This window comes from Mus pahari, chromosome 10 (assembly GCF_900095145.1).
Source record: "Mus pahari chromosome 10, PAHARI_EIJ_v1.1, whole genome shotgun sequence".
NCBI classification, from domain to species: Eukaryota; Metazoa; Chordata; class Mammalia; order Rodentia; family Muridae; genus Mus; species Mus pahari.
The window spans coordinates 68,629,219-68,641,839 of NC_034599.1; the positions used below are offsets into that span (position 1 = coordinate 68,629,219).

General features: G+C 37.7%; 1 protein-coding gene across 5 annotated transcripts in view; it reads right to left on the reverse strand.

Annotated features, from left to right (window-relative positions):
• Unc13c (unc-13 homolog C) overlaps positions 1–12,621 on the reverse strand; it is a 496,297-nt gene that overhangs the window by 328,103 nt on the left and 155,573 nt on the right. For all 5 annotated transcript variants that reach the window (XM_029543555.1, XM_021206602.2, XM_029543556.1 and 2 more), the window contains 2 exons: positions 3,569–3,591; positions 2,944–3,008 (listed from right to left, as the gene is read on the reverse strand). In XM_029543555.1, coding sequence (XP_029399415.1) covers positions 2,944–3,008; positions 3,569–3,591 — 88 coding nt within the window. The remainder of the gene's footprint in view (positions 1–2,943; positions 3,009–3,568; positions 3,592–12,621) is intronic.

Here is a 12,621-nt window from a genome sequence, read left to right on the forward strand (position 1 = left end):
ACACACACACACACACACACACACACACACAGGTGTGGGGGATGCACACTCATTATACAAGAACATGATGCCATATCCCTAGCATCCAAGCAAAACGCCAAGCATAAGCGATGACCTTATAACCCCACTGATAGAGAGATAGTGACTTGTTGGCCAGCCAGTCTCACTGAGTTAGCAAGCTCTGGGCTCAGTGACAGATTTTACCTCAAAAAATAAAGTGGAGAACACTGGGTATCAACCTCTATCCTCCATGTATGAGTGCACACACATACATGCACATGTATACACACATGCACAGGCACACAAATATGCATATGCACATACACACATACATGTTACCTGTATACATGTATCTTCCATATACAGTTAGAAATTTACACATCATTGAATTAATAAAAGTAGGGTGCAGGACTCTGTTGTTATCACAATGATAAAGACGTATGTTCCACCATGAGTTATGGGATCAAGGTGTTTGTGAAGTGATGGGCACCATGGTGGGTGGAGATAGAGGCCCACAACCCATTATCATGGCACCACGCCACATCATATCTTCACAACAAAACTGGAATTCAGCTCAAATTATTTTTGAAGATGATTCTCTTATTTAATTAGCTGTAAGTTTTAGCAAACAAAGTAATATCATTTATAGGAGAGTGAAGAACTGAGTTATAAATTATCTGAACTTCCCTTGGATATTTCATAGTGCTCCTTAGGATTTTAAAGCTTAAATCATTCTGAGAGACATAGGCATGTGAGTCACTCATCACATATTTAAAGACATAATATACACCGAGATGGCTGCTGTTAATTTTCAATGACACATCTATAAACACCTAGCAGAAGAACCTCTGAGAGTGTTTAAAGTATTATTTTCATTACATTGACTCATGCGGGAAGACCTGTTAACCGTGGGCAGCATCATTTACTAGGCTTGAGATACTGGATTGAATAGATGGGAGGAAGATGGGAGGAAGCCCTCTAAGTCATAGCATGTCTACACCAATGGTCTCAGCTTCCTTATGGATGCAATGTGACGAACCAGCAGATAGATACTGCTCCACAGTGATAAACTGCAACTCAGAATATGAACTAAAATCAGCCCTTTCTCCCTTAAGTCACTTTTTCAAGAAAGTTAATCATAACAATAGGCATAAAGCTAAGATATATACATAATAAAATACCTATTCATTATATTTTTTGGAAAAAATATATATTTACAAGAAGTTTAATCTTGAAATCCCAGTTTAAAATAACTAGTGTGTATTTAATAAAAATATCAGTTGAAGAAGTGAGACTATTATAAAGCAACGTATTATAAAAACCTATAGCTTAAAAATCTCAAAGTATATATAGAATGTTGCTTTTAGAGAAATATATTAAAATTTTAACATATATAACATATAATCTATGTTCATAGCTATACAGACATATACACAAACTATGTCTATTTTTTAATTAAAAAATTACACTTAAAATCTAAGTATACCTATACAATGGCCATACCAGTTCACATACCCATAAAGGTGGGAAAATTTTGATGAAGGGATATAGGCAGTCAATGGCTACGGAGGGAGGAAGAATCAGCTTTCTCTATGGATGAGCCCTCTGGTATGTCATCCCATCCTAAGTGGCCATCCCTAAACACATATACATAAGCTGAGTGCATGAGAATAGATCATGAATTTGAGAGGGAGTGGGGGGAGTACAGGAAGAGTTGGAGGGAGAGAAAGAGAGGTGAAAATGATATAATGATTTAAATACAATACTCATGCATGAACTTCTCAAAAAGTAATGAAAGAATTTTTATAGAGGGAAAATACCTAAGTTAATGTTTATCATAGAACATTTATGAGAATAGCACCTAAAGCAGTTTTGAGACCACTACAGTAGAAACCTTTAGTGCTTTGACATACATGTTTTGAAATATGTGCCTCATCTAGCATTAGTGAGGTGTGAAGTTTGGAAGGTACATGGCTGAGTGAAAATGAGAGAACCACAGGCTGCACATAGGACCAGCACAGTGATTGAGCACATGGACTTTTGAATTTGATCACTTGGGTTTATATATTGACCTTGCCATTCTCTTCACTAAGAAAACCTTCTCAGGGGCCTTACACATTGATGTCCTCACTTGTAAAAACAATGTCAAAACAGTACTTACCCCAGGCCACAGTGAGGCTTGAACTAGTCATAAATCAAGCAACTCTAAGAGTTCAGTATTAGGCAACATTTACTTAGCGCTTATACCCTCACATGTAGAATGACCTTATTTATGTGAAAATCTGAAATGATGACAGTACCTAAGTACTGATACCCAGGAACAGGTATAAACACAGTCGCAGGAAAGGACCAGGGAATCATACATAGAATGATGCCTGTATGAAATCTGGGGCTTCAAAGAGGGCAATTCTTGTTTGGGTATTTGTTATTTCTATGATTAAATGTTGAACACTTGCTATCTTGGGTCATGCAATACCGTGTCATGTGAAAAATAATGGGATAATCCAGAGTTATTGATATGTAAAAATATTCATGCACAGATAACATACAAGGAAACAGGAAAAACCAAACCATAGCTCAGGTAAGTCAGCAGCGTGTGATGGCATGGCTGTGTTTGTGAATGAAATGATAATTTTAGGATCTAAAACGATGTGGTAATATCAGTTCTCTCCTTCAGGCACATGTCCATATTGAATTATACACATATATTCAGGTGAGAACTTTTGGTCATGAGCATGCAGGGTAGTGTTAAGAAAACTACTATTAAAAAGTAGCTGATGGTTAAAAGCAAAGCTCTTTTACTGTTAAAACAGAACAAAACAGTGAGGCTGGCCATACCACCAACATCATGATGCAAACAACTTGCCTTCAAAATCTATATTGGGAAGACAGCCAAGCACTACTGGCATATGAAATGAATTTGAGAGAGTCAGACTTACTTACCCACCGAACACCTGGAGTGCGGAGAATTTGGAAGCATCCAAATCGTTGCCACTTACTATTCGAGCCTTAAACGAATCACAAGAAAACAAAACAAACAAGTGTTTAGCATTGTACAGCTATGAGTGGGAGACTGGGGGGACACAGGCCGACTGCACTACACATTGAGCACCTACAAGATGATGAGTGCTAAGCAGGGTCAGCTCCAAGTCAAAGCTGTGTTTTGTGAGGGGAGGTTTTGAAATCAGCTGCATTTAAACAAAAGCATTGGAAAGGCATCATATTCCAAGTACTCTTTGCCCTTAAAACTTGGTAGGTTGCAGGAGAGACCATGAATCAGCCAGGAAGGTCAGGAGTTAGCCAGACTTGAGAATGGATGCTCTGTTTGACAGTAGCAGACCCCTGGGTTGGCAAATAGAAGAAGCTAAGTAAGCGCAGCTGGCAAGGTGCAACCCCATTGTAAATGCAACACACTGGGGACACTTAAAGGACAAAGAACAGAAAGCTGGGAAGACATGCATTTTCCACAACTCAGCAAGAAACCAAAACAAGGCTAACAGGTCACAAACAAACAGGTACAAAAGACAAGATCTGTCGGGAGGGAAGAAAAAAAAGTATGATTGAAAACCTTTTCATCCACAGAGCTGCTATCTGGAAGAGAATCAGGAGAAGGGATAAATGTTAGATGGAGCTTTCCAGAAACTGTTGAACATACACATGAACAGTCATTAAACTATTAAAAACTAGAAAGGAACCATTTCAAGGCTGAACCCCAAGGGAATGAGGGGTCACTGAGCCTCATAATGCAAATAGCTAGATTCCTGGCAGGATGCTTGAAAAGTAACAAGGGACAATTCTAGACTCAATAAAAGGAGATGTGTTCTACAAAGAAGACAGTTAAAGAATTAGAGGTCCTGGGATCTAACCATGACTCTGCCACTTACTACATGCCTTGGACCAGCTACCCAACTCCTGAGACTGCAAACCCAACTTTGAACTGGGTCACACATGCTAATTGTTCACAACACTATTGAGAGAATAAACACTGGGGAAATTCAAGCTGTATACTAATAGTTATATTACCATATAATGATTACAGAGGTTGAATTTATCTAAGATTTTTCATCTGAGGTTTCTCACACCATGAAACTTGAATTAAATTATGAAGAGTCCATCTTACAAATATTCAAACTGGTATCTGCAAAGATTAAGTGACTTCAGATCACAAGCTAACATTCCGCAGAGGGAGGCTCACATCTGGGCCCCTGGACCTCCATGTGATGCTTTGGAGACTCAGAGCAGGTGAACCATGCAGAACAACAAGGCTGGTGGGTCCACCTGCCAGGGCAAGTTGGAAGAAATCAGGGCCTGATAGATTTCAGCCATCACAGGAGATGGGTGGCAGAGTCCCTGTGAGCGCTCCTGGGTGTTTCCTGAGTTGCTGTTTTCACAGGCCAGTCTGAAGCTGCTAAGATCACAAGGATACGGCCACCTGTGGTTTACATGGGAACACTGCTCTTGAATGTCTGTACTTTTCCTTATAGAGTAAAGCTGGAGAGGTGTCTCTTCATAATCAGGAAAGGTACCAGAGCTGGAGCGACCTCCCATTCTTAAACACGAATGAGACTCAGTAAGATGATGTTTCCTAAACCACACAGCTTAACAACCACCTTTCCTGGTGACAGAAAGAGTGTGTGTCTATATAATAGTATCTCAGAATTGTCTTTCAATATAAGATAAAATTAAATATTTTAGTAAGTAATAAGTTATGAAGCTTATTTGTGGCATAAATATTTTAAATGCCACTTAAAATAGAGCAAATAAAATGAAGTTTTATTTTAAAAGAATAACATATCCTATCCAAAATGATATTATTCCCACAGATGACTCAAATCATGCAATGACTAACATGATATGACATATTAATTGATCACATAGCTATTCATCAGACAATTTGTACCAGAACTTTAATAAGTATTAAAGGTTATTTGCTAAAATTTCCTAATAATTCTTAGAAACCACTTTAAATAGGATTGGACTGTGTCTTGCTAAAGTTTAATATTACTAAAGTCATTTATTTATGATGGAAATATTAGCCCATCCCCATCAGCAAGCACAAAAGTCTGTTTTATCATTTTAGCTTATCTCTAGATGTTCTGCCAGTAGATATTGAAATATGTCAATAAATAACATAAAAATTAGAAGTCGAGGTACAAAAATGCTATTATTTTTCAGGAATTATAGTTGTAAAACCAGCACACAAAATAAAACAGCATCACTAGGAAATTGCAAACATTAATGAAATAGCAAAGAAATCAACTATCTACTGAACACATAAACAAAATAAAAAGTCATTACCTACATAATCATAGTAATTGGGTTTTAAAAATAGATTAAAAGATTTATTTTAAATGTTTGATGTTTTGAATGAATAATTTACATTAGATAGTCTCCATTGATACCTGTCACTCATGTCAATCATCCAAATGAATGATTCATTTTCCAAAGTCATCACCACTATGCAGCTGTTAAATCTGGTCCATTCACTGTTTGTTCGTTCATTCATTCATTCATTCATTCATTCATTCATTCATTCAACACATATTTACTATCAGTGGGCCCTTTCTGTTCTTTTTGATGCCTTTGTTATCTTTCTATTACACCATGCCCCTGAAACCTTTCTAAAGTAGGGGTGTGATCAGTTCTCCCCACTTTTCACAACCTACCAGTGATACCGTGTCCCAGGTTACTGCAGTTTCCTGACTCATTTGTCTTCCACAAGCTAATCTTCAGACATAACTGAAGCACATAAGTCCCATTCCATGTAAGTCTTTGAAACCTTTGCCTTTACAAGCACTTCCTTCCTCCTCAAACCTCCACAGTACCTCCTCATCCAGATAACAGCTTGTTATTCCTCCAAATCTGCCTGAGGTCATTTCTATGCTCTGGAAAGTTTTCATCCACCCAAGGAGAAATTACAGGTATTTGTGAGCCTTCTGACATTGGTTCTGGGAACCAAACTCAGGTCCTTATGTAAGAGCAACAAATGCTTTTAAGGGCTTGGCCGTTTCTCTAGTCTCCATCTCTACCTTTTTAAAAGGAAACACAGCTTGTGACCCATGCCATGAGAGAGAGAGTCCACTCCTGACACTATTGATGATACTATGCTATACTTGCAGACAGGAGCCTGGCATAACTGTCCTCTGAGAGGCTTCACAAAGCAACTGATGGAAACGGATGCAGAGACCTGTCAGCAGCCATCTGGGAGACTAGTGGAGGTAGCCTACCAGTTTTTACATGGCCTGTGATAGGTGAGCTCTTCAAGGCGAGGTCCTAAGACCCTTCCTCTCAGGAGGGCTCCTGCAGCTGATACATCTCTACTTCTCACTATTACTTAGTCTAATGACTGCTGGGTATTAGCCGACCCTGTTGGGTAGATTTCCTGTAGATCAACATAAAGATGAACTTTTATGAATTAATGCTATTTGGATGAATTAATGATTCAATAGAATTCCTGATTTGATTCAAATAATTTTAGAAAGAAAGTTTTAAGAGATGGTTTTAGTTGTTTTGCCAGAAAGATACAATAAAGTTAGAATCAAGAATAGAATGTGCCCTCTCCTCATAGAATAGTAAGTAAAGGCTGTATAATAAGAAATACATTGAGTTTTCACAATCACACTAAAAAGAAAAATAGGCTTGGGACAAATTTGTGGACATGGAAAAACATTCATTTTAGGTCAGATCCAAGGATGAAGTCACAAGTGTGCACTTTAATAAAGTGAGACCATGCAAAACTTTTGCTTTCAATGTATCATGAACTTATTGACTGAAGCACTGCTTTGAACCTAATACCAACATCCTTCTGTAACTCCCGTTTTGTGTAACATTTTATCTATGTGGTAATTTTCTAAAGAATTTTGATCTAAGAAGGTATAGGAAGGTCAGAGAGAAGGAATAAAGTGTGACATCTGGGGCTCTGCCCATCCACTCACCAAATGTATGTGTGTGTCTTGTGGGGGATGGCACTGCTCCATGATCTAATTGTATATGTCTGTTCATCTATATACACATGTGTAGGTATATGTGTATGTATGTAAGTATGAATGAACACTTGTGGAGCTGATAAGACAGGTTGTTGGGCCCTACCAGTGTGTGTGTGTGTGTGTGTGTGTGTGTGTGTGTGTGAATATACATGTGTCTGTGTATTGCTAGTGTAAAAGATTTTAATTCTTCTCCTTTCTTTTCTCTCTGATTCACAAAGAGTTAATGAGTTGTAAGCATCTCACCTGGTCAGCAAGAGCTTATTAAAGCACAGAGAGTTACAGGGTAAGAAACCAGTGCTTATTAAAACACAAATAGTACGAGAGTTACAGAGTAAAAGAGAACAACCTTATCAGCACAGAATAGTAAGAACGAGTTAATTTTCCAGAGGCCATCAGCTTCTGGCCCCAAGAACAATAAGAGAGTTTACAAGGCTATAGATCATCAACCTTTGGCCTTTGTCCAATTCTGTGTCCCACCTCAGTACCTGTAATGCTGGGAAGATCCTTGGCAGAGACCTATATGCAAACATTAAATGGAGCTTGGGGGATCCTGTGGAAGAGAGTGAGGAAGGATTGAAGAAGCCAGAAGGGTCAAGGGTCAAGGGTCAAGGGTCAAGGACACCACAAGAAAACCTACAGAGTCAACTAACCTGGGCCTACAGGGCTTTGTCCAGACTGGACTGACTGCCAGAGAGCATGCATGGGACAGACCTAGGCCCTCTGCACAGATATTAACAGTTGTGCAGCTGTGTCTTCTTCATGTAGGACTCCTAAAATGGGAGCAGGGGCTGTCTCTGCCTACATTGCCTGCTTTGGATCCTGTTTCCCTAACTGGGTTGCCTTGCCTAGCTACAATAGAAGAAGATGCACCTAGTCCTACTGCAACTACATATGCCAAGGCAGGTTGATATCCATGGGAGGCCTTCCCTTTTCTGAGAAGAACAGGAAAAGGGGTAGATGGGGAGAGAGGGGGGAGGGAAGAGGGAGGGACAGAAAGGAGAGGAGGGAGGGGGAAGCTGTAATCAGATATAAAATAAATAAATAACTTAATTAATAAAAAATATATTATTTAAAATAAGAAAATTTGAGTGATCTATAAAAATATTTAAAAATGCATAAAACATGAAACAGTATAATCCTGGAACAATAATAATTGCATGAAACATTAATAAACCAATATAAGCTGATATTGAGGAATTAATGACTAAGAAAGGGCTCATTTCAAGAGAAGAATCATGAACAGACAACAGTGCTCAACAATATGTTATATCGCTATAAAACTCATTTTATCTTCATACATGTTCCATGAAGTTCATGTGCATTAAAGAATTAAATGTAAAACAAAGGAAGAAAAATTAAATAAAAAGGAAAATTAGATATTAAAAACTGAGATAAAGACAATTCACAAATTAAAATGCAACAATGGTAATTAAGTGTGAAAATATACAGTTATTAAAACTACACCTAATGATGATTACAAATTAACATGAAATAGAAGAAAGATTAATTTTAATGATATTAAAATTAATTTCCAAGGATATTGAGACTATCATCCATCAGACAGTAGCATGCATAATTGATGAGACTGAAATTATAATAAAATTATGATTAACTTTTGGTCAACATGTTAGTGATGTTTGGACAGGGTATGCCAGTTTAGGATATAGATGATAGGGAAATCTTTATTGTGGATGAACTGGTCTGCCCAGATGCTTCTGAGCACAGAGATCGTGGGATGTGGTCACAGGTGGAAACTGTGTCATTGTAGGTATGACTAAGGCTGAGAAGAGTCTTAATGTTGTACTTATAAAAGGGAATAATGGGGAGATTCACATACACGAACACACACACAGTATAATAAAAGGAAGTATAGAGTTATGCTGACCCATCTCAAGCATCTACGAGAACCTTTCAAAGGCAGAGGGTCTTCTGGTAACAACCTGCAGAGGATGCAGGTTCCTGCCAGCGTCTTGACTTGAGGTGGTCTGTTCTCAGAGCTCAGAGACAATCATTGTCAGATATCAGACCATTTCATTTGTGGTACTATGGCATGTTAGACCTTGGCAAGTCACATGTTTTAAAATACTGAAGTATAATTCTTATGTAGAGATGAAGTAATCAACTATTACAACAAATAATAGGGAAAGCACACATGATGAAATGTATATGATATAGATTGATTTTACTTATGATTGTGACTGTGACCTGATATTTATTCCTCTTGAAGTAAGAAAGTATTTTAGTGGAGCCCACAGTTAAGAGACTTTGATTGTAAAAAGACTTTGAATTTCAAAAGAGATTGGATATTTTAAAAGAATTGAAATTTTAATATGTAAGAATTTATAAAGACTATGGGACTTTTAAAGTTATTTAGATCTTGAGGATGAATAAGAAAGTAGGAGTTGAGGCTTAATAGTGATGTGTTTGTATGTCAAGTTGACAAGGGGTCAGTTGTAATGGCTGGTTTTGTGTGTCAACTTGACACAAGCTGGAGTTATCACGGAGAAAGGAAACTCCCTTGAGGAAATGCCTCCATGAGATCCAGCTGTAAGGCATTTTCTCAATTAGTGATCAGCAGTGAGAGGACCCATTGTGGATGGTGTCATCCCTTGTCTGTTTGTCCTGGGTTCTATAAGAAAGCAAGCTGAGCAAGCCAGGGAAGCAAGTCAGTAAGCAGCACCCCTCCATGGCCTCTGCATCAGCTCCTGCCTCCAAGTTACTTTCCTGTGTGAGTTCCTGTCCTGACTTCCTTTGGTGATGAACAGCAATGTGGAAGTATAAGCTGAATTAAACCCTTTCCTCCCCAAATTGCCTCTTGGTCATGATGTTTTGTGGAAGAATACAAACCCTGACTAAGACACTTAGAAACAAGGTGTGTGTGTGTGTGTGTGTGTGTGTGTGTGTGTGTGTGTGTCTGTGTGTGTGTGTCTGTGTGTGTGTATGATGTATGCATGTATGTATTCAAAAGCATCAAACCAGATTGGATAAAGAGAAGATAGAATACTTGGACTTGAAGATAGCGCTTTGGAAACCCAAGTAGACAAAATAAAAAGCCAAAGAGAGACATAAAGAAGCACTTTGAGACATATTCAAATGAACAAATACCTACTTTTTTGACTACCTAAAAAGAGAAAAACAAAGTTGAGGGACAAAGCTACTTGATGTAATTGAACAGTATCAGGCACTTTCCCTGATTTGGAGGAAGATATGGTACTCATGTACAGGAGGCCTATAGGATTCTCTGGATGCTTGGTTAAAAAAAGATGTTCACCATGGCATCTTACATTCAATCTGTCAGAGGCTGAAGAAAAAGAAAGATTTCTAAAATCTACCCTCCAAGCTTGCTTTAAGCGTGTCTGTACTAGACTACCTTGTGTTTAAATTGGAAGAATAGAATGAAAACCCCCAATTCCTGAATCAATTTAACTACAACCTAAGGAGTCCACATGAAGTAAGGTCATCATCCTCCAATATGATCCCTACATGAGGTTCTGCAAGATGAGTGTGAACCAGGGGAGTTATGACCACAGCAGTCTTTGAGAACTACTCCAGGGAAAATGGATGAACCAATCCATGAGTAAAACAGAGTACAAGATCAGCATACATAATTCATTGCTTTTCTGCATATACTTATTTTAACTAGAAATTTGCAGGGAAACCGTGAAAGTCATTCCATTTACAGTAGTAGAAAACTACATTAAATAATAAATATAACCCATGAAACCTAAAGAATATTCATCAACAAGATAGAAGAAAACATCTAAAAGTGTAAGACTTTCCATGTTCAGGGATTGGAAGAATTAAAATTGAAATGACCATATTAATGGATCAATGTAATTTCTACTAAAATATCATTCATAATCTTCATATAACTAGAACAATGAAAAGACACAGAATTTGAAATAGCCATGCCAGTTTTGACAAAGATCAAGACAGGAAGCACCAAAGTACTTGATTTCAAGCATAGTGACCAGACCATGCCACTGGCATGAAATTAGCACGGGCTGTCAGAATAGACAGAATAGAAAGGCCAGAAACAAACCTGTGCTTCCACAAATGATTGACTTCTAAAAAAGGTGCCAAGACCATACATTCCCAGTAGACTGACAGCCTCTTTAATGAATGTTGCTGGGAAAAATAGATTCTGAGGATCAATAACACTGAACTCAACTCCTCTCTTTTTATATAACACTCAAGGCTCATCAGAAACTAAGTAAGAATAAAAATTGGAAACTACTAGAAGACACTTTTAGAAAAACACTTCAAGACATTTGTACAAGTAAGAGTTTTCTGGTAGGACCCCAGAAGCACAGGAAATAGATAGATAGATAGATAGATAGATAGATAGATAGATAGATAGATAGAAAAGAAAATTCAGTTTCTGTTGGTGATTCTCTAAATAAATAGAAAAGTAAAAGCAAATCAAAACCATAGTAACTGTGGTGGTTTGAATATGCTTGGTCCCAAGAGTGGCACTGTTAGGAGGAGTGGCTGCTTTGGAGTAGGTGTGGCCTCACTGGAAGAAGTGTTTCACTGTGAAGGAGGGCTCTGAGACTCCTATGATCAAGATCCACCCAGTGCAGCTTGAGGAACAGTCTCTTCCTGGCTACTTTCTGATGAAGATGTAGCACTCTCGGCTCCTTCACACCATGTCTGCTTGCACCCTGCCATACTTCCAATCATGATGATAATTGGACTGAACCTCTGAAGCTCTAAGCCAGCCCTGATTAAATGTAACCTTTATAGGAGTTGTCTTAGTCATAGTGTCTCTTCACACAAGTGAAATCCTAACTAAGACAGCAATAAAATACAAATTTTAACTTTTTTTTAATGTGATAAAAATGTATTTATTAGAATCCTACAGTATGTCATGCATGAATTATTACACTTTAAATCATGAGCAACACTACTATTCCTGTTATACTTTCTGAGAGTAGAAATTGTATGTGTTCTAAAGCTCTTACTGAAGTAATGAGAAAAAATAATAGACAAAGATGAAGAAAAGTACATAGTTTTGCTAACAGACTTGTGAAATTTAATAGTGTTACTAAATAATACCACCTATATAAGAAGTTCAAAATAATTGCTAATCAATTAAAATGATCAATAATATTAATTACAGTAATTTTGTAAGATCAACATAAAAAGCTCAATATCATGTGTATATTTTAGCTATATTTATCATTAAACTGCTGTTGTGTCGATATGTGTGTGTGGTGTGTGTGTCTGCACACGTGTGGGCTATGCAAATAGGGAGATGGGGAGGCTATAGGTTAACAAAGGGCACCTCTGTCACTCTCCACCATATATTTGCCTAGAGATTTTTTTTTAAATTCATTTTATATCTATGACTATTTTGTCTGCATGCATGCAAATGTACCATATATGTGCAGTACCTACAGATGTTAGAAGAAGGTAGTGGGCCCCCTGAAACTGGAGTTTCACACAGTTATGAGCTGCCAAGTGAGTTCTGGGAGCTAAGCCTGGATCTTCTGAAGGTCAACCAATGTTCTTAACTCCCAAGCCATTGCTGTAGTCCCCATTCACTTTTTTTAAATTTATTTTTTGTCTTTTTTTTTTTTTTTTTTTTTTTGGACAGGGTTTCTCTGTGTTGCCTTGTTGTATGGATTGACTC